General features: G+C 41.6%; 1 protein-coding gene across 6 annotated transcripts in view; it reads left to right on the top strand.

Annotated features, from left to right (window-relative positions):
* KANSL1 (KAT8 regulatory NSL complex subunit 1) overlaps nt 1-27,877 on the top strand; it is a 184,712-nt gene that overhangs the window by 17,899 nt on the left and 138,936 nt on the right. For 4 of the 6 annotated variants that reach the window (XM_075059655.1, XM_032791543.2, XM_032791546.2 and 1 more), the window contains one exon: nt 14,384-15,773. In XM_075059655.1, coding sequence (XP_074915756.1) covers nt 14,467-15,773 — 1,307 coding nt within the window. In that variant the 5' untranslated portion in view covers nt 14,384-14,466. Of the gene's footprint in view, nt 1-8; nt 308-14,383; nt 15,774-27,877 lie in introns of those variants that run through there. The other 2 variants (XM_032791545.2, XM_075059656.1) reach the window with 2 other exon arrangements.

The following is a 27,877-nucleotide window of genomic DNA, read 5'->3' as shown; positions in this document are numbered from 1 at the left end:
TCCCTCCCTCCCTCTCTCCAGCTGCCCCTTTGTTACTGCAACTACCGCCGGCCCCGCCGAGCCAGGCAACTTTAAATGGCTCCTGCTCCCTCGGCGCCGCTCCCGCCGCGTGCAGGGGAGGGAAGAAAGGGGGGCTCGCTTCCACCTTCACCATCTGCGACCGCCGCTGCCTCTGAGCGGGTCTGATGTGGGGTTCTGCCAGTCCCGGCCTCAGCCCGAACTTCTCTGCCCGGCTGCTGGCTCCCGCCCCGCCCCGCTCCCCGTGCCAGGCACGGCCGGGCTCGGGGCTCCTGGGAGCGTGTGTCGGGTAAAGTACTCGGGGGCACTAGCGGATCTCTCAGCCAGGCTTCTCCGGGGGAGGCGGGGTGGGGGAGAGCAGGGGCCCGACTTTATTTTCGCTGCGGCGCTTGGTGCCTTCCTGGGGGAAGTGGCTGTATTTTGGTCTGCCCTGGCTGAGCCCTGCGTGTTCAGTCCCTCTCCTTGTGCTACTGTCTCTGTGTGTTTCGCCTCCCTCCCCTAGTGCGTGCGGCCAGCAAAGTACTGCGGCTCCATTGCGTGGAGGTGGCGGCGGCGGTGGGGAGGAGGGTGGTTTGATGGCGCCACTTTAAATTGAAATCTTGCACAAGGGCTGCAGCCTTTTGTGGCTTGTTTATAAACTTGAACGACCGCGTATGGAACGTTCCTAGCCCGGGTATTCGAATGCGGCGGACCCCAAAGTTCCAAAATCGAGTCCTGCATTGCCGCCCCCAGCTCCATTCACACTCCCCGCCCGTGTGTGTTGCCGTCGCTGTCACGTGGCTGGCAGTCATTGTGGTGTGCTGTTGCTGCTTGTGTGCTGTGTAACACTAGATACTGGCTTTAATCTGAAGTCTGTTCTCTCGAAGAAGCCAACCCAAAACTATCCTTTTGGAAGAGACCAAATGTGATAGGGGTGTTTGATAAAAAACAAAACAAAAAAGGGAGTTTTCAAGTAAACAGAAGAAAGTTGCATAATCTTCACCTTGCATAATTTTGCATGAGGAGCTTGTCCCTTCACAATAACATTAGGGCCAAATGCACAATTAAGTATGAAAAGTAGTAGTGGGGCATGTGTGTAGATGTCTGTCACCTTCTCATGGTTTTTAATGCAGTAACTGATTTATTTATAAGAGCTTTGTGTACAGGCCTTCCCCTCTACCCATTTGGGACCTACAGTAGTCTGGTCTGTTTTCTGACATGGGTTTGGATCAACTAAACCAGTTGAAAGTTTGGGTTGTGTGTGTGTGTGGTTTGTCTTTTTAATTTTGGATTGGTGAAAATTTTTTTCATTCTTCTCTAAACAGTAGCATAAAGTGTATTCACATTTTTAAAGACTATTCTGTTGCATGTCTCTTTATGATAAGAGGTTTAGAGCATTTGTGATACTCGATTACAAAGAATTTGCCTAGCATTAGATTTGCTCAGGATCTTTTTAAAGGAACTTCTTTGTATCTTCTGTAACACATGTGCCCATTCATGTTTCTACAAAAAATTAGGAAATAAAATATTAGGAAATAAATATATGGAGATATACCTATTTTATCTCATAGAACTGGAAGGGACTCTGAAAGGTCATCAAAATACTTTTTTTTTTTTTTTTTAAATTGTAGCATAGTCTCTCCTGCTAATAAAATCTATATACGTTTAAAATTTGCCCAGTATGTTTATATAGGAGCTTATATACACCACCAGTCTGAATGGCAAACAGAATTGTAACTTTCCATAAAACTCGCCGTTGTATGTATTTGGATTTTTGTCTGACCACTACATTTTGAACAGTTTGGTCCATTTTCTTGCTAGCAGTTACATCACATCATGTGATGTGTGCTATGATGTGTATTTCTAAAAATAAGACAAGGTGAAAAGCCCATCCTCGGGGAAGTTAAAATGTGTTGTGAAATTGGGAAAGTACTTTAGTCATAACACTCTTTGACTAGTAGTAAACTAATTTTTTCTTTCTGGACAAACCAGTTGATATACTAGTATAATTTAAACACGCTCACTTACCCTGAAGTTTCTTAAATTCAGATTATGAAGGGGATTTGATTTTTTTTTTTTCTCCTCCTCCTCCTCCTTCTGAATAACATTACTTTTTTAAAGGTTAAAAAAACCAGCCACCCACCATTGTTTTCAGAGGGGAATGTATAATGCCAGTTACCCATTGTGTATATTCTCCCCTTAAGCCCTCCCATACAACATGGGAAAGGTATTATGGGTAGTGACGATGCCATATAGACTTTTAACAACAAATTTATTAACTTAAATATAAAACGATGGTGACCTCTTCCCCTTTTTTTTAAATTTTTTTTTTTTTATTTGTGAGATGAGAATAGTTGCCTGACTTGATAGTGGGAACTCTTAAGGTGAACTACAGGCAAAGCCTAATTTGGGAAAAGGGGATGGGGGGATTTTTTTCCTTAACTGTACCATCTCAGTGGGATCACTAAATCCATATTAGGCCCTGTCTACCCTGCAAACTAAATCCATATTACGGGTTTAATTACAACGCAGTTAAAGGTGACCTGGAAAAGAGAGAAGGATGGAAGTCTTATGTACTCTCATGCTTTTTTTATTATGTATAAAGAAAGCCAAAAAGGGTTGAGAGAACTGTTGTTTTTTGTTGTGGTTTCTGTAACATTTTTTCAATACTAAATGCAAGCAAAGTCCACCCTGGAAGATTATGGTGACTGGAGAATATCACAAAAGTTGAGTAAAAGCCGATCCATTTTTGTAAAGGAGAAGTGACTTTAATCACAGTTTTAAAACTGGTTTTGTTAACACACATAATTCCAACACCCAGTGAACACTTTGAACAAAGCATGTCTCTGGAGTTTAAACACCTGATCTTTTCATTTAAGAGAACTGACAATACATATGCTTTGTGTTCCCCAAGTAGTTCACCAGCGAAGCCAGGGAGTATCAGGGTTGATGGTCTAATAAGGTAAATAAGAAATAAAAATATATTCAGGTATTCTTTGTGCTTACATCCTAAAGGCAGGTGGATAATAGAAGCCACATCAATTTTGCAGGGATTATGCCTTATACTCTCTTTCCCCCCCCCCCCCCCTTTTTTTTTAATTTTTAAATTCTTTTTTAATAATTTTTTTTTTTTTTTTTTTTTTTTTTTTTTTTTTGGAAGGTGTGCAGGTTAAGTGTCTTGCTTATGTACTTCGTTGCTGTCTTATCTCCCACACTTTTTTTTTTTTTTTTTTTTAAATCAAACCCGGTGTGATTGGGACAAGCTGTTGCATCAGCTGGGCCTTTGATGACGAACTATCATTAAGTTTACCTAACATCCAGAAAAAAGTTATGTGCTGGCTTGACCAAATAATACATAAGAGTTTCTGTATATGGTTCTTTATGTTCAGAGTTTAGTCTCGTTAAAAAAAATCTCTCAACACTTGGATGATCCGAATGGCAGGTGATCTGTGAAGTACAATTTCCTTTGTTGTATTTTATAAATAACATTTTCTCAGTCATAAAGTCTTAAAATACACTGTACCTGGAATGTGTGTCCAAAAACTTTTATTAGAATTCTCCTCCTCCTGAAAAAGAAAATCCTCTCCAGACTCCTGTACTATTGAGCGGCTGTAAGGTTAAGGATGTAATTTTGAACTGTTTTGTTATACAATTAGGAAAAAGGCTTCCTGTCTCTTCTCAGTTGGACAAAGACTTGCCACACATCAGGGTCCTGGTGATGTAGTTGCTTAGTGTATTATGCCATGAGCATATTCTATTCAAGGTACATTAAAACTGAGATTTTAGAGTGGGGGACAGTGCAAATAGCTTACTGCAAAACTGTTCAGATTCCAAGAAGGGATGGAAAACAAACTTCTTGTAACTTTTTTTCTCGGCAAACTATAATTAAAGTTTTAAGAATGAAAGCAGGAAATAAAATAGAAATTCTGATGGTTAAGGAGATCTAATATTGAAGACTGGAGCTTGGGCACTGCTCTATGTGAATCCAAGATGAAAACATCTTACTTTTTTACACAAACAAGAAAACAACACAGAGATTGGAAAAAGAATGGCTGAAACAAAGCTAAAGAGAGGAAAAGGTACTTATTACAGGTCTGTTCAGACCTGTTTGACCATATCTTTGTCAGCTCCTCAGTTTAGACTTGTTGCTGCAGAATTACTTTTCTCTCCACCAGCTCTGCGAAGTGTTGAGTGGTGAAAAGGATTTTGTTAAAATAGCTTTATTGAAATCTTTCTTTACTGAAAGCTGATCCAGACTTTAGTCAAGCTAGTAGCATGAAGTCTGTTATGAACTCTGTACTAAGTTATAGCAAACTTCATTGAGTCCCCTTCATGATTTGTATACCACATTATTGAGGTCTGCAGTGACATAGTGAAGCAATGAATGAGTGGAAAAGTTCTGTTCAACTTTCTTTATTTCTCTGCCTTAGAAATGAAAAGTGACAAACCAGTTAGCACATGGTAACTATCGCTTGTCATTCACGCACTGCAGGTTCCTTTTATTAGAAGGAAGTGCTCAGCATCCTAGGCTTGGAATTTACTTCCTGGTGGTGTTGGATGCTGTGATGGTGATCCCCCTGAATTACTGTCTTCAGTGTGAGATCCTGAGCAGTTGTTAAAGCTGAGACCTATTGGCTGTCAGCAGTTTGCTAAATTAAAGCTTTTGGATCATGGTCAGGATGAGTGTACTAGATTATTGATTCATTATAGAATAAGACACTTAATGCCCAAAGAGAGGTTGTATAGCTTAGTGGATTGAGTGTAGGGCAGGAGGTTGTGTGTTCTAGTCTCTCTGCCACTAATTTTCCATGTGATATAGGGTAAGTGACTTAAACTGTTTCCTCACCGGTAAAACGATGAAAATATGGAACTCCCTCCCAGGGGTGTTAAGGTTTAGTTAGTTCATGTTTATACACTGCTTTGAAATGTCACCGTTATAGAACACTTACACATTTTGGCAAAATACTGAAAGTTAAGGTTAATATTTTGACCCTAGCACTTTCTCAGAAGAGCATGCGTTAAAGGAGGTGTTACTTTAACTGCAGCAATAGAATGTATACAAAAAACCAGAATATATTTAAAAAAATAATACACTTTTTGTTCGTACTTACCTTATCTAAGTCCTGAGTTCAAGACTCCTTCCTTGGCAAGTTGCCCAGAATATACCTAAAAGTACAGGAAAGCGCTGTGCATTGTGGTTTGTGGTGGAGTCTTCTGTGGTGTAGAGAGTGCCAATTTTCCAGTTGTTTTGTAAATACAAGAGCAGCTGAGTTTTCAGATATTTTGTTTATACTTAAAGCTTTTTTTACAAACATTCTGTTGCTTACATTTCATTTTTCCATTTGACTCTCTTGAATGCGGCTTTGCTCTGAAGAGTGATTCCCTCATTCTTTTTTTTTTTAAAAAAGATAAAATTAGGTCACTTTGCAAGTAAAAGTTAATTCTTGTGCATAACTGCCAGACTGCAAACTTCTTCTAGGAAGTGTTAGTCAAACTTGCTTTTTCCTTTTTGTACATCTTTTTTTTTTGTCTGTATTTAACTTTGTGAAGACCAAATTATGCCATCAGTGACTCCTGTGCAAGCCCTGTTGAGTACAGAGGAGGTTAGACAGGTATAACAGATGATGCCATTTGAAGACTGGAGCTGCATAGGTGCCATTAAGAATGTAATCTGTGTTTTAGGATCACTATTACTAGCGATGCTTGAGTAGGAAAGAGGCTAGGTTGACTTTCAGACTCAAGAGTTCATTTGCAGGCTTGACTCCTTTTATGTGTAAACTGAGTACACACAGTCTCAACTCATTGAGGCCCCACAATCCAATTATTAGTCACTTCAGAGCAGAATCACTCTTTAATATGGAGTCTTTCATGGAAGGTTATAAAACACTCAATCTCAACGATCATTAGAAGACACTGTCCTTTAAATGTAGATAAGGGATGTTATATGCATATTAAAAGTGTCTTGGTTCATGCGTAGATATCTACTTCCTTTAATATCTTAACTGTCAAATCTTTGGGAGATCTGAGATTTTTAAAACTACACTGCTACCCCGATATAACGCGATCTGATATAATGTGGTAAAGCAGCTCTCTAGGGGGGTGGGGCTGCGTACTACCTCAGATCAAAGCAAGTTGGATATAATGCATTTTCACCTATAACACGGTAAGATCTTTTTTTGGCTCATTGAGGACAGCGTTATATCGGGGTTAAGAGTGTAATAGTCATTGTTACAAACATGCAAGCAGTTGCCTGTCATAATGTGAATGAGTAGACAGACATCGTAGGCACACAACTAGTGTGTTGTGTGGATTGTGTGGATGGGTTTTTTTAGTTTAGCAGTTTTTTTTTTTTTAAAACCATTGTTTCTTAATTAAAGCTTTGTGAAGTATACTTGCAGGAAAATGGTGCGCTACGTGTATATCATTTTCTTCCCCAATGACAGAATTTGAAAGATGACAAGATATTCTTCTCTTTTTTTAGAAAAGAAATTCTCCCCCTCTTCCTTGCCCTCGCCCGAAAGTGTATCTAGGGGTCTGGACTGAGGGCTGTTTAATGGGAAGAGTCTAGCATACAAGTTAAAGGCCTCCTTCTAGACCTTTGAGTTTAGAGACTTAGGTTGCATCTTGCAGATCACTGGTCATCGCTCTCTAAGCACATTTGTAAAAATGTTACAAAATATAGTCGTTAATCATGTAACATGGTGCAATCAAACCTTATGTGTACCTATAATTGAAGCCTACCTTTTTTTTCCTAGATAATTGATATCACTTCTCACAAGGTGTTTTTTTTCCCCCCCCCCCCTCGAGAATTAATCTCTTCAGTATTCATATTTACCTGCTGTAGATAAGTAAGACTGGTTCCTGCTCTGAGAAGCTTACAGTTAGCTTGGGCATAACATGGGACCCCAAGAAGTTGAGAGGTAGAGGGGAAGCAGGAGAGGTTTATGTAGCACATGAATGTGAAGTTATTTGATTTTAATGTATGTTGTGCTCCTGTGCATGTAAACTTCTTAGTGTAGAGAGATTGCTAGTTTTAGGCTTTTGTTTGTGCACAGTGGAAATCTTGGCTTTCCAACACTGACTCCCATTCCCAAGTCAAGTAAGTGGCTTTTGAAGAGTAGAGGAAGATTTTTCTGGTGAAGAGGTCAGGGAATTACATGGGAAAAGATGGAGGCACCTTGTGGAAGGAGGCCTCAGGCTGAGCATGAAGTCTCGTGGAGTTTGCATGTGGTTGAACACAAGATGAGGCAAGGCAGGAAAAGGTGAACTTTTGCAAGTGAAGATCATGAGTTTAAAATTTTGATACAGGAGCTGCAAATCCGTCCGAGGGCTACTAGCATGATGGTGGATGAAACAGCAGGGAAGGAAGATGACTTTGGCAGCAGAGTGTTGGATACATGGGAAAGGGATTGTAAGGCAAGAGTCAAGTAAATCAGGTACGAAGAGGTCACAGTAGTCCTGATAACGGGTTACCAAGGTGTGGATCAGGGTCTTGTATTGGAAGAGGCAGATTTTGGAAATGTATAGAGAAAGGACTTAAGGCATGTCTACACTTAAAACACACTTAAGTGAAGACACTACTTATGCAAATGAGAGGGGTCCTGTTGGTATAGATCAGTAGTTCTCAAACTTCGGTAGTGGTGGTCGCTTTCACAAAGCAAGTCTCTGAGTGCAACCCCCCCATCCCAATAAATTAAAAATCTTACTTTAAAAAAAAATAAAAAAATTAGCACTATTTTAAATGGTGGAGGTGAAGCATGGTTTGGGAGTGGAGGCTGACAACTTGTGGCGCCCCCCCCCATGTTATAACCTTGTGATCCCTGAAGGGTCATGACCCCCAGTTTGAGAACCCCTGGCATAGGTGGTACTCCACCTCTTCCATTATCCTAGCACTGTCTACACTGGGGATTAGGTCAGTTTAACTGTGTCACTTGCGATGTGGATTTGTCACACCCCTAAATGATGTAGTTATACCAACCTAATGTCCTCGTGTACACCAGGCCTTAGTGGGATCCTGGATATATCAGATGGGGGAGGGTAAAGAGAGGAGTTAAGGAGAGGAAGGAGTCAAAGACTTTACCAAGGTTATGAGTCTTGGTGGAAAATGCCACCCATCTCCATGATGAAGAGTGGGGAGAGATGAATTTGTTTCAACTGTGTAGGATTTGAGTTTGGTGTGGATCATCTAGGAAGAGTTGTTGTTTAAGATAGTTGCAGGATTGGAGAGAGATGGTGATTCAAGTCATTAGAACAGATCAGTAACCAAAAAACCTCAACTTCATTAACAGAGTTAAGGTTGCCCAGTGGTATCTTACGCCCTTCTAGGACATGGAGCTCAGCTGAACGCAACCCTTTGAAAACCAGGAAACAAAGGGCATAATTTGAAAGGGGAACAAAAATGGTGGGGGAGGTATGAAAGTTTGGGGGAGCAGAGCTTGAAGCCCCCTATATTCCCAACTGCACAGCTGTGACTTCCTCCGCCACTCTTCTACACTGCTCTAACCCTTCCCCCCCCCCCCCCGAGCTCTGTGGCTTTGAGAGAGTGAGTGAGGCTGGAGACCCTTCGCCACTGCTGGTAGCAGCATGGGTAAGGTAGGGAGTTCTGGGTTCCTTTCCTTGGTTTGGGGAGCCGTGAAGACCTGGAGCAAAACTTCTGAAAAGAGCCTCTGCAGAATGCAGGCAGAGAGCAAGGAACATACTGTCTGTCTGAAAATTGCCAAAGGTAAGGCTCAAATTCACAGAGCTTGAGTGCAGCTCAGGTTCAGCAACCACAGTGTATTGCTTTGAGCCTCCCGATTTCTGTGACGAGAGAGACCCACTAGGGCCTCAACAGTAGTCTTGCTGTATGTGCACATATTGCTCTTCTAGTCCAAGTTGTGCCAACTTGGTGTTACAAACTTTACCCTTAACTCTTTCAATATTGCATCCCCAAAAGATCAGTGGCTGCAGTGCACTAACTTAAAAAACTGTCAAGCAGGATAGCAGTGTGGGTACGGATTAGAGCCATACATTTGAGCCCAGGAGTGTGCATAACCTCCCTTAATATTGTGAACAGCTGACTTTTTAGGGGGACTCGGGAACTCCTGCTCAAACTTGGACCACCAACTTATGCTCTACCACCATGAGTCACAGCAAACTTCAAGATTTTGAGTCACCATGTGAATTTTAGAGCACTTAGTATAGAATCATAGGACTGGAAAGGACCTTGGAAGGTCATCTAGTCCAGTCCCCTGCACTCATGGCAGCACTAAGTATTATCTAGTTTCTACACCATTCCTGACAGGTGTTTGTCTAACCTGCTCTTAAAAAAAATCTCTAATGATGGAGATTCTGCGACCTCCCTAGGGAATTTTATTCCTGTGCTTAGCCACCCTGACAGGAAGTTTTTCCTAACATCTAACCTAAACCTCCCTGGCTGCAATTTAAGCCCATTGCTTCTTGTCCTATCCTCAGAGATTAAGGAGAACCATTTTTCTGCTTCCTCCTTGTAACAACATTTTATGTACTTGAAAACTTATGTCTCTTCTGTCTTCTCTTCTCCAGACTAAAGATTGGGGAAAAAAATGAGTTTGTTCCCTCATAGGTCATGTTTTATAGACCTTTAATTGTTTTTGTTGCTGTTCTCAAGACTCTCTCCAGTTTTGTTCACTTTGTTCCTGAAATGTGGCACACAGAACTGGACGCAGTTCTCCAGTTGAGGCCTAATCAGTGCGGAGTAGAGCGGAAGAATGACTTCTGGTGTCTTGCTTACAACATTCCTGCTAATACATAATAGTCAACTTTTAAACTGAAAGTGACGCTCAACCTTAACTATAGCAGAACTGCTGCTATGTTGTTGTTCATGGAGATGGTGTGGAGGAAATACTTGAGAGCGCTGAGATAATATGTACTGCTCTGTGTTAAGAGAAGTAGTTCACTAAACCTCTGTTGCTGTATCTTAACAACTACTGCTTTGATATACTGCAAAAGCTAAGTCGTATCTTCTGCTGACAGCACAAGGGCTATAAACAAAGTGGATGAAGATTGTTACTTAAAGGTTCTTTCAGATGTCTATATAATACTAGTAATGTGACTCAGTGGCAGAGAAACCATGATATTTGCAACCTGGACTACTAAGAATTTTAAATGTGCCCTCTGTAGGCCAAAAAATTTGGTCCTCTGAAGGAGAAAAGATAATCATAGTGTATAGAGGGCTTGGCTTTTTTTTTTTTTTTTTTTTTCCTTTAAATAGGCTTATTTGGGTCTTATCTGTTCTTTCCTGGAGGACTTGAACTATTAGGATTATGAATTGCAAATACGACGAGTATAACTTGAACGTTTTGAGGAGAGGGACTTCTAGTGACTTTTTTACTATTTAATTTAATTTAATTTTATTTGTTTGCGGAAGAGGACGGACTGTGAACATCTGAGACAGTTAGGAGAAAAGATCTTTGTATGTAAGTGCTTTCACCCCTTCAGCTGAGGACTGGGAGCACCTATCTCTGTTCTCTCATTAGCCAGCAAGAACAAGGAAGAAGAGGCTTAATATTCCAAAAGTCAAAGAAGCAGGAGCTCCACCCCTCTCTTAAAGCACAGCCACCTGTTTTTTCCCTTGAAGGTCATCTTTAAGGAGGGAAACTTTTTTCCTGAAATTTTTGTTTCAGATATATCGCTAATAACTTCTATTGCTTTTGCTCATTGGAAATTTGGCAAAAGAAAAATTGGATTAAAATAGAACTTTTGCAGATTACTTTTAAGAGAAATTGGAGGCCTCTTAAATTAGTGGAACAAAGAATGGAAAGTGTATTTATTTAACAAGGAGAATTTGGAAACATTTTGTAAATCTTAAAGGTCCATCCCTCCTCTTTCCATTCCTCCTGTAAAGCTAGGGGTAAACCTAGGGTATGTCTAAACAGATATACATTGGTTTAATTTGTGACTTTTTTTTTTTTCAAATGGATTTAGTTAAATCTGTGAACACTCGTATTTCTATGTTAACTAGGTTTATTTTGGTTTTGATTAAGTTGATTAGGAACAGGTTTAAAATGCACAAAATCAAATTACTTTTAATACAAAGTAAGTGTCCATGGAGACATTTACCCTTATTGGACTTAAACTGGTGCAAGTTTGTGTGTAGACAGAGTCTTGGATTCCCATGGTTAGGACCCAGTTGTTGTCGTCTTTTACTTTTCTGTTTTTTTTTTTTTTAATTATCTCTGAAAGATGTTAAGTGTGTGTGTGTAGGTTGATACCGAGATCAGGCTTTCAGATGCTATAGTAATGGACCCAATTAGATTAGTGTACCTACTTTTTAGGGAAACTGAAAAGCAGAAGTGTGAGTGAAGGAATTTGACAGCAGTGTTTATGAATAAGCAGCTGATCTAAATAGTCAAGTCTGATCAGTAAAGGCCTTGGTAGGGAATTTAATAGTAGTGAAGCTTCTGTAGTGAAGCTGCTTTTTCTATCCACAGCCCATCTTCACTGCAAGTGGAGTGTTTGCTACAACTAGGATTGTAATCTGTACGTTGAATGCATTGAAAGCATTTGGCCCTGTATGTAGGGAGTGAAATTATGTTTATTGAAATCTGTTTTTCAGCATGGTTTAGTATGGGTTTAAGAACACAGCTGGGCATTGCCCACACATAATGTATTGCACATTTATATAAAAAAAGTAAAATAGGCTCTGTTCGTAGTAGGTAAGCAAACTACACAGGAAACAAAATACTTAGCCCTGTATACATAAACTGTCAAGGACTTTTTTGTTCTAGGTGGATAGAACAGTGGACTGGAACTCAGGAGGCCTGGGTTCTGGTCCCAGCTCTGCCGCTGGTCTGTTGGGTGACCTTAGGCAAGTTGCTTCCCTCAGTGCCTCTGAAATGGTGGTGATATTGACCTCCAATGTAAAGTGCTGTGAGATGTATTGATGGACAGCACTATATAACAGCTAGGTATTCAACACAAATGGAGTTTAAAGTCAGTTTAGTTTAGGCTTTAGAGTTGGGATCATCTTAAAGGAGAACCTCCTTCTTTCAAAATCAATAGAAATGTTTCTGATTTTGTTTTCAATATTATTTGTAGCCATGTTGGTCCCAGGAGATTAGACACACCCTGTGGGTGAGGTGTAATATCTTTTAGCTCAAACTAGTCTCTTCCACTAATAGAAGTTGGTCCAATGAAAAATATTACCTCTCACACCTTGTCTTTCTCTGGTTTTTCTCAGTTTACATGGAAAGGTTATTTTTAAGTGAATGAAACTTCCCAGCAGTTCGTATAATGTAAACACTGCAGCATACTTCTATATAGCAGAACTGGAAAGCAAATCAGAAACAGGCTATTAACAAAACTAATTATAGCTCTAGATGAGTAAATCTAAAAAAGCAGAAGAAAAGGAAACTCCTTTTAAAAATAATCTTAATCTAAAATGAAATCAGTAACTAGTACAGACGTCTGGGGTTTTTAAAATACTTTTAACGTCATTATTCCTTGTCCATTATAGGTGGTTTCTATTGTGATTATAATGTTAATTATTAATGTAAACTGATGTACAATTGAGGGCTTGGTTTATTAGATATAAATACACCTCTGCCCTGATAGAACGCTGTCCTCGGGAGCCAAAAATTCTTACCATGTTATAGGTGAAACTGCATTATATCGAACTTCCTTTGATCCATCAGAGTGCGCAGCCCTCCTCCCCACCCCCACACTGCTTTACCGCGTTATATCCAAATTTGTGTTATATTGGGTTGCGTTATATGGGAGTAGAGGTGTGTATTGATTTAGGATTGCTCTGAACTTTTCACTTCTGCTCTTAATTTTGATAAGTACTGAAATACAATACAAAAGCAGTGATGTGTTTATCTGCAGCATAACAGCAAATGGAAGATAAAGCAAAAGCTATAAAAGATCAACTAAGTTGTTATAATTGTCCTGCACTTTCAAAAATGTGTAATAGTGCTGACAAATCTTAATGATTAAGTAAATGGCTAGTTGATCAGAAACTTCTGTCAGTCTTAGGAAAAACTGCAAGATCATTAAGTAAAATGTCATCAGTCACTCTCTTCTGTGAACTCATACTTTCTCTTGTGAGTTGATTGTTGTTACACCATTAGTGAGTTTATTACTAAGTGGGAATGTACTTTATCAAGGTGGGTAGAGATGAAACTATCATATGGCAAGTACTTGGTCTGTCCCTTTCCTAAGTTAACAGCTGGTTTCAGTATGCATCCTGGGGGAGGGGGAAGAGGAGGGGGAGGGGGAGACTTCAGACAGCCTAAACTACTGTTCGTATTTTTATTTAAATCTTGAATTTGGAAGATAGTTCCCAAGTGGATGAAACCCGAAAGGGTCTAACTTTACAAGGTTTCGAAGAAAGCCACTGGGGTTGTTTTGGTAGATAGGTATGTATTTTTCTACCCACTGGGAGTCAGTGTGGGTGGAGACTTATTCCATCCAAAGCCATGTCCACCTATGCTAGCAAATTTAAGGAGTAATTTACCACTGATGCAGCCTCACTGGTGGACGCTATGCTGTAGATGTAGCCCAAACAATTTGCTGGGGGCCTCTGATACTGATGTATGGTGGAAGGGGTATATAAGGCAGTTAACTTGTTTGGGGTGAGAGGAGGATGTTTCAGTACTCTGTGGGTGAGATTTTCTCCATGCAGAGCTCTGAGGAGTTTAATAGTAGTATGGTTCTGTGGTTAAAGCACTGGACTGGGACTTGGGAGATGTGGATTCAGTTCTCAGCTCTGCCACAGACTTCCTGTGTGATCTTGGGGGGCAAGTTACTTAACCTTTGTGCCTTAGTTAAAGTGTAAAATTGAGATAATACTTGTCTGTTTACACTAATCTCTTTGGGCCAGGATGTCTCTTACTATGTGTATATAATGCCTAGCGTTGTGGGGAATCTCTAGGTGCTAGGATGATGATTTGCAATTTCTGAAGTATACTGAACAGTAACAGAACTATTTTTAGAAAGTGCTCAATGTTGGCTTAACTTTGCTGTCACTGAAATCAATAGTTTTACTATTGATCTGAGTAGCAACAAAGTTAGGCAAACATGGAGAGCTACAGAATGCTCAAAGGGAGAAAAGAAAGCTCTAGAAAACAAAAGCATGACCTTGTAACGTCTCCTGAAGTCTGGTATTCTCAGTTTTTGCAGATGTGGAAACTGAGGCACTAGATGAAAGTGACTTGCCAGAAAGTTCTCGTTGCAAATTGGTGTTTCAGAACCAGCACTGGGACATCAGTTTTTCTGATTGCTGGTTTTGCGTTCAGGCGGCTAGACCATGCTTGCTTCTGTTATCTTGCAGTGTTGCAGACTATGGACCTAGGTCTGTCTCTCAGATGGCTCATGAGCTTTTTGTTTACTATTTATCTGATTCAGTGACTCTGCTTTCTTTTTTTAGGCTGTCCTCAGGCGAGGCAGTAGGAGGCAGTGGAGCTGGCCTCGGCACTGGGAGAGGCTGGATTTCCTGTCTCTCTGTGCTGAATGGCTGCGATGGCGCCCGCTCTCACTGACGCAGCAGCTGAAGCTCACCACATCCGGTTCAAACTGGCTCCCCCGTCCTCCACCTTGTCACCTGGCAGTGCCGAGAACAACGGCAACGCCAACAACATCCTTCTCACTGCCAACGGCACCAAAAGGAAAGCGATTGCTACAGAGGATCCCAGTGTAGATTTCCGTAATAACCCTACCAAGGAGGAGCTGGGCAAGCTGCAGCCACTGGTGGCCTCTTATCTCTGCTCGGATGTAACATCTGTTCCTTCAAAAGACCCTTTGAAGCTGCAAGGAGTCTTCAACAAGCAGACAGTTCTTAAACCTCACCCTCTCTTATCTCAGTCTTTCTTGAAAACGAGCGATCTGTTGGGGAGACAGCCAGTGTTGGAGTTTTCTTTGGAAAATCTAAAAAACATGAGTACTAGTGGTCAGCCACCTCTTCCACAAGCACCTGTGAATGGCTTGGCCAAGAAATTGGCTAAAAGTACCAATTCAGACCATGAAAACTCCAGTTCACTTAATGGTGGGAAGCGTGCTCCCCTCTCAGCCACCCTCCAGGGTGTTGACCCTAACGCTGCAGGGGGTTCTGAATCGGGGGATTTGAAGACGGGTTTGACCAATTGCACTCTTCCACACAGAAGCCTTGATGCTGAGCGCACAACTCCATTTAGCAATAATAGCACTGCAAACAATTTGTCGCTTAATTCTGCAGCGCAGCAGCGAGTGACTGAAGGAGGCGGTGGAGAGAATAAATTGTCTGGTGTAGATGCACATTCTGATTTTGGGAGCGGCAAGACAGGGGAGCAGAAGTCTCCTCTGTCGGCTAGTCTCTTCAATGCCATGAGCTCTGATTTGAGGACAAGGACAGTGCTACGGCGGCAAGCAGACATTGAGAACCGTGCTCGCAGGCTGCAGAAGCGCCTGCAGGTGGTGCAGGCCAAGCAGGTAGAGAGACACATCCAGCAACAGCTGGGTGGCTTCTTGGAGGAGACTCTGAGTAAACTGCCAAACTTGGATTCTCTAAGGCATCGGAGCCAGCTGATGCTCACCCGCAAGGCAGAAGCAGCTTTGAAAAAAGCTGCAAGTGAAACAAATACGTCGGAAGGACTAAGCAGCTTCCTGAAGAGCGACTCTATTTCAGAGGAACTGGAGAAGTTTACAGCCAGTGGGATGGCCAATCTGAGATCCAGTGAGCAAGCATTTGATTCGGATGTCACTGAGAGCAGCTCAGGAGGGGAATCTGACATCGAGGAGGAGGAGCTGACCAAAGCAGAACCAGAACAGCATCATATACCACTGTGAGTAATGCTGAAACTTTGTCTAATTCTGTTGGGTGAGGTGGGTAAGGCAAGAAGGGGTAAAAAGGTGCACCATCTTTATTTTGAAGGATCATCTTTGATTTAAGACCATTTCATAGAAGGAAGAGGCAGTATTAGTGTGCGTGCAGTTTGGCTTGCTTGAACTGCATAATCCTGTCTTAATCACTGCAGGGATTGTAGTTTACAAGATATTTCTATAATGTGAAACTGTATGTACAGTATTATGACAGTGATTCTCAACCAGGGGCACACGTACCACTGGAGGTATGCAGAGATCTTGCAGGGGGTACATCAGCCCATCTAGACACTAGTCTAATTTTACAAAAGGCTACATGAAAAGCACTAGCAAAGCCAGTGTTAACTAAAACTTCATACAGACAATGACTTATTTATATTGTTCTGTATACTGTGTCGGTGTTTCTTAACCTGGAGGTTATGATTTATTTTACAAGTATATGGTAAAAATGAGAGAGTAATCAATTTTTCAATAATAGTGTGCTGTGACCCTTTTTTGTATTTTTAGGTCTGATTTTTGTAAGCACGTTTTTAAGTGAGGTGAAACTTGCGGTATGCAAGACAAATCTGCATGCTGAAAGGGGTACAGTAGTCTGGGAAGTGAGAACTACTGACATCTGGGGACTAATTGACAGTCTCTTCGTGAAGTTGGGGAACTACGACTAGTTAGGGCATCTAGAGTATCCATACTTCAAATCCACTACTGCAGTCTGTAATTTTTTTGTCTAAAATTGCTCTTGGGTTGGATCCGCCCCTTCAGACTGAAATATTGTACTGTGGCAATGGAGATCTCGCTCTTCACATTCTTAGCCAGTAGTGTGTAAAAGATGGCCAGAATAATGTATTTATGTATCTGACCTACTCTGGTTTTGCAGAATCTGTGTTTGTTTGTGTGTGGGTTTTGTCCTCTTATTTATTTATTTTATTTTTTTTCAATAGGAGAGCATTTAGCCCTGAAAATGTAATGTGAAAAGTATAAACTGATGTGTTGTTGTAGACAGCTTGGAACAATAGCTCTGAGAGCTCTGAACTCCACCTGTTCCGTGTTAATCTCATTGGCTGTCAACATGTTGTAAGGCTGTATAGTTAGTCATCGCTGGCAGTTTAAGCAGATGGGAGGGATTGGGAACGGATGAAGAAAAAATGGGAAGGGACAGGGAAGGAGTACAGAAGGAGGAGACAGTAGGGGCAAAGTAGTGCTTTTCCTAAAGGTAAATATTTTCCGACTCAAGTGATTGCTGAATGTAACAATAAGGTACTAACCAGGTAATGAAGGCTGTATTGTAACTGGTCTCTGTGCATACTTTCTACTAACATCAATAAGAACGGCAATACTGGGTCAGACCAAAGGTCCTTCTTGTCCAGTGTCCTGTCTTCCGACAATGGCCAATGCCAGGTGCCCTAGAGGGAATGAACAGAACAGGTAACCATTAAGTGATACATCCCCTGTCACCCATTCCCGGCTTCTGGCAAAGAGAGGCTAGGGACGCCAGTGATGGACCTACCCTCTATGAATTTATGTAGTGCTTTTTTGAACCCCGTTAGTCTTGGCCTTCACAATATCCTTTGGCAAAGAGTTCCACAGATTGACTGACTGTGCGAAGAAATACTTCCTTTTGTTTGTGTGTTTTTTAAACCTGCTGCCTATTTTCATTTGGTGACCCCTGGTTCTTGTGTTATGAAAAGGAGTAAATAACACTTCCTTATTTGCCTTCTCCACACCTGTCATGATTTTATAGAACTCTATAATATCCCCTTTAGTCGTCTCTTTGCAAGCTGAAAAGTCTGTCTTATTAATCTCTCCTCATATGGAAGCCGTTCCATACCACTAATAACTTGTTGCCCTTTTCTGTACCTTTTCCAAGTCCAATATACCTTTTTTGAGATGGGGCAACCACATCTGCATGGAGTATTCAAGATGTGGGTATACCAGGGATTTATATAGAGGCAAAATATTTTCTGTCTTATTATTTATCTCTTTCTTAAAAGATTCCCAACGTTCTGTTTGCTTTTTTGACAGCTGTTGCATGTTGAATGGATGTTTTCAGAGAACTAGTCACAATGACACCAAGATCTTTCTTGAGTGGTAACCGCTAATTTAGACCCCATCATTTTATACGTATAGTTGGGATTGTTTCCAGTATGCATTACTTTGCATTTATCAACACTGAATTTCATCTGCCATTTTGTTGCCCAGTCACCCAGTTTTGAGAGAGCCTTTGTAGCTCTTTGCTGTCTGCTTGGGACTTAATTATCTTGAGTAGTCTTGTACCCTCTGCACATTTTACCATCTCACTGTTTATCCCTTTTTCCGGATCATTTATGAATATGTTGAATAGGACTGGTCCAAGTACAGACCCTTGGAGGACACCACCATTTACCTCTCTCCATTCTGAAAACTGACCATTTATTCTTACCCTTTGTTTCCTACCTTTTACCAGTTACCAATCCGTGAGAGGACCTTCCTTCCTTCTCCCATGACCGCTTACTTTCCTTAACCTTTGGTAAGAGATCTTGTCAAAGGCTTTCTGAAAATTTAGGTATGCTATATCGACTGGATCCCCCTTGTCCACATGCTTGTTGACCCCCTCAAAGAATTCTAGTAGATTGGTGATTTTCCTTTTACAAAAAACATGTTGACTTTTCCCCAACAAATTGTGTTCATCTATGTGTCTGACAGTTTTGTTCTTTACTATATTTTCAACCAGTTTGCCCAGTACTGAAGTCTGACTTAACAGCCTATAATTGCCAGGATCGCCTCTGGAGCCCTTTTTAAAAATTAGCATCACAGGTCAGGGAAAGGTATGGGCCCCTTACTGAATGGGGGAGGCAAGCCAGGATGTGAAAAAACTAATGTACTCAATTACTTTTTTGCCCTGGTCTTCACGAACAAGTCAGCTCCTTGGACGTACTGCACTGCAGCACAGTAATGCGGAGATGTGACTCGCCCCTCTGTGGGAGAAGAGAAGTGTGTCAGACATTTAGAAAAGCAGTGATGACACTAAGTCTATGTACTATCATGGCATCCAAGGGTGCTAAAGGAGTCAGAGTGATGGCAGATCATGATCGTGCCATTATCTTTAAAAATCTGGTGATCGGGGGGGAGGTCCCAGATGACTGGAAAAGGCTTACTGTGAGTGCCCATCTTTGAAAAATGGGAGAGGAAATCGTGGGGAAGACAGGCCAGCAGCCTCACCTCGAGTCCCTGGAACATCATGAGCTGGGTCCTCAAGGAATCAGATTCTGAAAGCACTTTGAGGAGAGAGGATGATAGGAACAGGTCAGCATCGGATTCACCGAAGGAGCAAGTCATGCTGACTAGCCGAGATTCCTTCTATGATTGAGAGATAACTACCTCTGTGGAATGAGGGAAGGTAGGGATGTGTTCTCCTGACTTTAACAGAAGGTTTTGATCCGGTCTCCCACAGTATCCTTGCCAGCAAGTTGTAAGAGTAGTATAGGCTGAGATGAAGGAATGAAGGTGGCTAGAAAGCTGGCTAGAATCAGTGGCTCAACGGGAGGTGATCAAGGCTCTAGTGTGTAGTGGCATCTTGGTTAGTAAGCGACGTGTGCCCCAAGGGTCATCCTGGGCCGTTTCTGTACAATCATCTTCGATTAGATGATCTGGAGGATGCTTAATTGCGCCTGATGCAGCAGTTTGCAGGGTGACCCTAACTGGAGGATTCTATCTTAGTCTTTTTTTTTTTTTTTTTGTCCTAAGAGAGGACCTACACATAGTTAGAGGATTGGGCAAAAGAAAATCTCATGAGCGTCAGCAAGGGGCAAGTGCAGAGTTGCATTAAGGGTGAGAAGAAGCCCGATTCACTGCTACAGACAGGTTGAGTGGCCTAGGGCAGTAGTTCTGCAGAATAACGGAGCCTAGGGGTTACAGTGACGAGGAAGCTGAGATGAGAGTCAACCAGGTTGCCTTTGTTGCTAAAAAGGCATCTGGATTTTGGGCTGTATAAGTAGGAGCATTGCCAGCACTCAAGGGAGGTGATCATTCCCCTCTATTCAAGCATTGGTGAAGGAGCCTCATCTGGGAGCACGGTTCCGTTTGGGCGCCAGCGGCTACAGAGAAGGATGTGGAAAGTTGGAAGGAGTCCAGCAGAGCGGCCAACAAAAATGAGTAGGGGCTGGAGCACATGAGTTATGAGGAAGCTGAGGAACTGGATTGTGTAGTTGCCAGAAGAGCGAAGAGATTCGAGGGGGGTGATAGTCTTCAGCTACCTGAAAAGGGGATTCCAAAGAGATGGATCTAGGGTACTGTTCTCAGTGGCTACCGATGACAAGAACCACAGGGACTAATGGTCTCAAATGCAGCTCAGTGGAAGGTTGTAGGTTGGTATTTGGAAAACACTATTTCACTAGGAGAGGGTGAAGCACGTGGAAGGTAGCCTAGGGAGGTGGTGATCTCCTTCCTTAGAGGTTTTTAAGGCCCAGCGCTTGACAAGCCGCTGGCTGGGAGGATTTTGGTTGGGGGAATTGGTCCTGCTGGCGAGCAGGGGCGCTGGAACAAATACCTCCTGCAGGTCCCGTTCCACTTTGATCATTGTGATGATTTAGCTGTCCTGTTAGTCATTTGGTACACACAGATACAGTTATATTCTGCAATTTCATAATTTGGTTCCTTCAGAATTCTTGGTGTAATATCATCTGGCGTCCTGATGTCTTGATACGTTTAGTTTCATGTTTGTTCCAACCACCTCTAATGACAACTTATTTTGCCTCTGTTCTTCAGATTATCATGTAAAAGAATGGTTCAGGTTTGGGAATTTCCCTGACATCCTCAGCTGTGAAGACCAGTGCAAAGAATTCATTTAGTTTCTCGCATTGGCCTTATCATCCTTTTGAGTGCTCCTTTAGCATCTTGATTGTTCAGTGGCCCCACTGGTTGTTTAGCAGACTTCTTACTTTCTGATGTACTTAATTTTTTTTGTTGATTTTTGATTCTTTGGCTAGCTGTTCTTCAGATTCTTTTTTGGCCTTCCTAATTATATTTTTACACTTCTTTTGCCAGAGTTTATGCTCCTTTCTGTTTTCCTCACTAGGATTTAATTAACTTCCACTTTTTGCTTCTCACTGCTTCTTTTACTTTGTTTAGCAACAGTGGCACTTTTTTGCTTCTCTTACTGTATTTTTTTTTTTAATTTGGGGTATACATTTAAGTTGAGCCGCTATCATGGTATCTTTAAAAAGTTTCCATGCAGCTTGCAGGGATTTAACTTTTGGTGCTGTACTTTTTAATTTCTGTTTAACTTCCTCATTTTTGTGTAGTCTCCCTTTCTGAAATTAAATGCTACAGTATTGGACGAGGTGTTAAATTTAATTATTTTCATTGTTACCAAGCAGTCTAGCTATATTCACCTTTTGGACTACACCCTGTGCTGCATTTATGACTAAATCAAGAATTGCCTCTCTTGTGGGTTCCAGGACTAGCAGCTCCAAGAAGCAGTCATTTAAGGTGTCAAGAAACTTTCTCTGCATCTTGTCCTGAGGTGACCTGTACCCAGTCAATATGGGGATAATTAGGAAACCCCACCATTATTATTGAGTTTTTTTTATTTTTGATAGCCTCTCTGATATCCCTGAGCATTTCACAGTCCCTGTCACTCTCCTGGTCAGTAATCTATCCCCTACTGCTATAGTCTTATTTGAGGGTGGAAGTACTGTCCATTGAGATTTTATGGTACAATTTGGTTCACTTAAGATTTTTACTTAGTTTGATTCTATGCTTTCTTTCACATATAGTGCCACTCCCCTACCAGCATGACCTGTTCTGTCCCTCCGATATATTTTGTATACTGGTATTACTGTGTCCCATTGATTATCATCATGTCGCCAGGTTTCTGTGATGCCTGTTCTATCAATAGCCTCATTTAATACTAGGCACTCTAGTTCACCCATCTTATTATTTAGACTTGTAGCATTGGTATATAAGCACTTTAAAAACTTGCCACTTTTTTGCTGTTTTCCATTACATGATATAATTGGATAAGACTCTTTTTATTTGACTGTTTCTCATCAGATTTTACCATTATTTTATCATTTTCTATTCTCTCCTCTTTACTAGGACACAGAGACTCTCCATTAGTAGATCCTCCCCTAAGGAATGCCTCTGTCTGAACCATATGCTCCTTTGCACCTGTTGGCTTTCCCTAGCCCTCAGTTTAAAAACTGCTCTTTGGCCTTTTTAATTTTAAGTGCTAGCAATCTGGTTTCATTTTTGGTTTAGGTGGAGCCCATCCTTCCTGTATAGGCTTCCCTCTTCCCCAGAGTTTCCCCGGTTCCTAATAAATCTAAACCCCTCCTCCCTACACCATTGTCTCATCCAAGCATTGAGACCCTGCAGTTCTGCCTGCCTAATTGGCCCTGCATGTGAAACTGGAAGCATTTCGGAGAATGCTGCCATGGAGATCCTGGACTTCAGTCTCTTACCTAGCAGCCTAAATTTGGCCTCCACGACCCCTCTCCTATCCTTCCGTATGTCATTGGTACCTACATGTACCATGACCACTGGCTCCTCCCTAGCACTACACATACATCCATCTAGATGTCTCGAGGGATCAGCAACCTTTGCACCAGGCAGGCAAGTCACCATGCGGTTCTCCCAGTTATCGCAAACCCAGCTATCTATGTTTCTAATGATCTAATCCACCATAATGATTGTGTCTCTTCCTAATAACTGGAGTTCACTCCCCCAGAGAGGTATCCTCAGTGTGAGAGGTTACCATGACATCATCTGGAAGTAGGGTCCCAACTATGGGATCGTTTTCCCTCAGCTCCAGTTGGATGTTCTCCTTCCCTGAGACTTTCATCCTCCTCAAAAGCACAAAGGCTGTCAAATGGGGGTTGGGGGAGGAGATAGGACAGTTCTGCTGTGTCCGGGAAAGTCTCATCTATGTATCTCTCCATCTCCTTTAGCTCTTCCAGTTCAGCCACTTTGGTCTTCAAAGCCCATACACACACTCTAAGGGGCAGGAGTGCCTTGCACCGAATGCCCATGTATGATTACCTGCTTATAGAACAGGTAATTATACGTGCTGCATTGGGCACAATAAACGCGATAGCCCCCACTCTGTTGCTGGACTTCTGCCTGCATTCCTTTTTACTCCTGCAGCTTATTCCTTTGTAGATGTTTTGTTTTAATCGGGGGTGTTTTTGGCTTTAAGCTTAAAGAATGTTAAGTGTATCTACCCCTCCTTTAAACTCCCTCACAAAGCTTCCCTGTTAGCTGCTCCTGTTTGCTAGCTCCTTTGGTTGCTTAGGAGTGGGCTTTTTAAAGCCCTGGTCGTCTTCAGTAGCCCCACCCCCTGGTTAAGAAATTACTTTTGGGTTGAAGGACCTATAAAGTCCTAATCTATACCCCCAGTCCATGGACCATAATTAAAAATGGAGATTGGTTTCCACAGAATGATTTCGACACTCGGGAATCAAGCAGCTGTTTGACTGGAAAATACCAGTACTTTAAAGGTTAAAATATATTCTTGGTACATCTTGATTGCCCTAATGTGGGCGTGTTAATTGCGCCAGCTCCACAGTGGACTCTTCTGAAACTCTGAACGTGATGTAAATACAGCTCCCTCAGTTACTCTATCCATGGTAAAGATCAGTGCTTGGTAAAATATTATGTTCAAAAGTACCACCAAATTCTTGCGTGAATTTGATTTTTTTTATTTTTATTTTTATTTTTGCACATCTCTTTTGAACTGGGACTGGATGACAGGATGGATCACTCGATGTTTACTCTGTTCTGTTAATTTCTTCTGAAGCATCTGGCATTGGCCGCTGTTGGAAGACAGGATACTGAGCTAGATGGACCATTGGTCTGACCCAGTATAGTTATTCTTATGTTCAGTACTGAAGTTTCAAATACAAGAGTAAACTTTTATATGTGAATTGTTACCGTCAAAAAGAAGTCGCATGATTTAAAACCTTTTTCAGTAGTGAGGTTTAAACATAAATGGCACAATTAAATTCTGACAGAGAGATGAACATTCTGTTCTGGAAGTGAATGCAGATTAGGTATAAAATTGATGCTATAGATTGGAGAGGAGCCCCTCAGTTTTACACACTTTGTAATGCCTACAAATAAGATATCTGTGTTAGTATTGCTGATGAAGGTTTAAAAATAGGGCAGTCGTGGGTTGAAAGTCTGATTCCGTAGGCTTATTAAATTGTGACTTCCCAAAGTATCATAAACCCTCCATGTCTGTGGCTTCATAGTTTATATAATTTATTTCTAGCACCATGAAACCTCTTTCAACTTTTTGGGGGGATGGGATGTGTGTGAGGGAAAGGTTGTGTGTAAGGTTCGTTCTTGCTCTGTGTTGTGACCAAGCGTGAGCTGCAATGGTTAACTTCCCATCCTCATGAGTTACCCCCCGCCAAACCTGAAAGGTGAATTAGAGCTCCACCACACCACACCACCTTCATCTCCATTGCTTGCTCACCGGTAGTGTGTATACAGGTCCTTGTGTCTGGGCTGGGTCCACTAGAGACTGTCTTAAGTGTTTGTGCCTATGAGTGTTCAGGAATTAAACCTTCAGGCACTTGAAGAGTTGGTGTTGTTCTATGCTTGGTGATCTCCGGTATCTTTGGGGCAAGTGCCGTAGCACTGATGAGGCTTGGCTAAGTCAGGCTAAAGTGTTAGAACCAAGACATTCCTGTAGGCCATCCTGGGAATATAACATTGTTAGCTGAATGCATATCTAAATCCCATCATGCTTGTGTTCATTGGGACCTTATACCTCTTAGCATTATCAGAACTTAGAGCCATTAGGACCAGCTGCCTCCTAGAATATCATTGGCATGGTCCCATTCTTTCCTCAGTAATATGGAGCTCCCTCCAGGATACAGGGCTGAATCTCCAAGCCACTAGAAAACTTTTTTGTTTAAATAAACACCCAAAAGTGAAGGGTTTGGAAAGTTCTTTGTGTATAGCCAATTTTTGTAGCCTGCTGAATTTTTCTGTTGGAGGAAGGCTGGGGAGGGCTTTCACCCCAGCTGGTCTCCAATAAATTGAGTTGTGAGACTTGAGCATTGTTCAGTGGGTCTATAATGTCACTTAAATCCGCAGATACTAGATTTCCACCACCCACACGTCCATCCACTGAGAATGGACATTGGGACCTTATCGGGAAGAGATGTAGCAGGAAATTCAGCCCTTCCTGGTGAAGACTGCTATGGAACTTGTCCCATCAGACAACACAGGAAAGGCGTTTCTAAGTACTTCCTGATGATTTAGCCCATCTGCGACCTCTCGGATGTTAATCGGTATCTGTAGAGGAACACCTCTGCCTGTGTTCTCTGGATCTTGCTGATGATTACAGGCACCAGAAATATCTTGGTCTAGAGGGGAAACAGTAATGCTAACTTTCTGCTCTGTCATCAGCTTGATATATTTTCATGAAATGCTTGGCTGTAGTCATGGTCTGCCTGTATGTCTTGAGTGTGTGTGATCAAGAACATCACTCTGGAGAGTGCTGGAAGATCACATCATGTCACTACCAGTGTGTTTCAGTCACTAGGGTTCTTGATAACTATGCAAAGTGTACTCATTCATTCCTAGTTAGCAACTGGAGTACATAGGAGAGCTGCTAGATGTAGCTTAATTCAAAGCCTTCCTGCCTCAGGAAACATTCCAGTACTTCACCTATCTGGAAGAAAGAATGTATAAGAGCCAGCAGATGATTGCTGGAACTATGCTACAAATGTTGTGTCTTACAACTGCCTGTATATTCACAATGCCCATGACATGGTTTCATGTGCGCTTCAGATGGAAGCAAAAGTATCACACAGGGACTCCTTGCATTGCATCTAGCTGATGATTGACTTCTGGGCCATTCTGGCCTGGTGGCATACCAGAAACAGTGTCCAGTTAGGAATGGACTTTCAAGCACTGCCCATTCAAATTAGTGCACTGCACATAAGGACTCCATGCTCAGAGAATTGGCTTTCTCTAGGAGTAACAAATCCACAGTAGGATTGTGGAGAATGATTGTCCAGTATCAGTGAAGGACTTTTAGGAACCTGGTAACCTCGAAAGTGTCTGTTTTAAATGAACAGCCAGGCCATCATATACTTCATAAACAAGCAGGGTGACACTGGATCACACCTACTGTGTCAGGAAGCCTTGCAAGTATAGGCTTGGTTTAAAAGATGTTGCTCATTTCTGTGGATCTGCCAGGGAAGGAGAAAACAACATGCAGACAGACTGAGCTGATCTGAGAGAGCTCCTAGGAAGTGGCCTCTAAACTGAAAAGCACCAGATCGCGTTTTCTTTGTATGAAGACCGTGCTATCCATTTACCAAGAATAGATCTTTTTATATGCTTCTTCAATGGTATTTCTGACAGCAAAGGTCAGGAGACACATACGCTTGGTGATTCGGACATCTCTCAGACCTACCTGTCTTGGCCAGTAGTTTTTCTACACTGTTAACAGTGGGCAGACCTCATCCCAGGAGTCTGTGGCAAACCAACTGTGGATGATCACTTGGAATGAGGGCACCTGGCTCCATTTCCAACCTTGAAAGCCTGCTATCTAGCATCTTGGTTTCTGACATAGTGGAGATGTGTAGACATGTCTTTCAAGTATTTGGCCCCAGTCATCCTGGTATCTCGAGTTTCTGCTGCTACTACTAGAAAGACGTCTAAGCGGGAGAAGTGTTGCTGTGATGCATAGAGTTTCATGTGGCTGCTTTACTTGCCTTGCACAAAAACTGATTACTTTCTTCACTTATCTTACCTCAAGGTTCATTTGGCAGTTTTTTGACCTTTTCATGAGCTAGTCAAACATAGTGCCTCTGTAGTCCTTTGGATACATGTGAGACTTCACTGGAAGGTCCTCAAACTTAAATCCTTTTTTTTTTTTTTTTTTTTTTTTTTTTGAGAGAGAGAGAGATACTAGTGTGATCCTGACTAAGTAATGAAGGCTCTTTTTAAGCTCAACTTCCTTGCTTGGAAAGTACTTCTAGCCTTTAGACAATGATCTTTGGTTTCTAGTGATGTATGAGATTAATCACAAATCTTACAAGGATCAGGCAATACTCTCTCTAGTCGCATCACTTAAAACTGACACAAATATGTCCATCAGTAATAATTGAAATTCATAGATAAGCAAAGTAAAGAAAAAATGCTTGTTGAGAATGAGTTTGATTTAAGGATATTTACTTTGTATATTTTGACATGTGATGTCAATTTGTGGGTTTTTTTTTTAATGGTTATAAAGCTCTAACTCTTCTTGAATGTGTCTCTGCTGATCCTAGATTAACGCCTTTAATTTCCCACAAACAAAAATTTTAAATTGATAAAAACTAAAGCTTAAAAATAAACATCAATTAATTAAAAAAAATCAAAATCTGTTTCTAATTGAGGAAGTTGAGGCATGAAATGGGAAAATTCTCATGGTGACCAGTTCACTAGTAGAGCCATGAATTCAACCTCAGATCTTAACTCCTTGCCCAGTGTCCTCTCCACTAGAACATGCTGCCTGTGCTTTGAGTTACTAGTGTCTCTCTTTAAGTGGTGGTGAATTTCTTCTTTCATTGATTATTTTATTTTATCTTTGTCCCCTACCAGCGAGAGATTCTCAAAACCCAAATTCCCTTTTTGAAGAAGGAATTTTTCTACATACCTGATGTTAAAGATCTTTGAGGAAAGGCATGAGTCTGCTTGAAGCAGCTAAGAAATTGCACTTAGCATTTCTTCCTCTGGGTCAAATTTTCTGACCAATGGTGTTGCCCAGAAGGCCATAGCCAGAGGGCTGCCTAATAGGATTTCTCATGGCTATGACGTTGTGGTGTACAATTAAAAGCTATCAAATCCCATGTTGCCTGCAGCTTAGCGGCTTCCACTGCCAGCCAGAAGCAGGACTGAAAACCATTGTTTTGTGCAAAGCAGCCACACATTTTCATTCTGTTTTGCAAAGTTTTTAGTTTCTTCCTACCTATTCTGTTTTGGTTTTGGCCTCATGTCATCACTGTGTGGAAGTGTTTGCAATTACTTTAACTAGGAACTTCCCTAAGGCTTATCTAGTCCATTTCTATAGTGTGTGTGGGGGGGGGGG

Source organism: Chelonoidis abingdonii, chromosome 21, assembly GCF_003597395.2.
Source record: "Chelonoidis abingdonii isolate Lonesome George chromosome 21, CheloAbing_2.0, whole genome shotgun sequence".
NCBI lineage: Eukaryota > Metazoa > Chordata > Testudines > Testudinidae > Chelonoidis > Chelonoidis abingdonii.
Note: the sequence above shows the minus strand (reverse complement) of the source record. Positions and strands in the feature narration are given on the sequence as shown.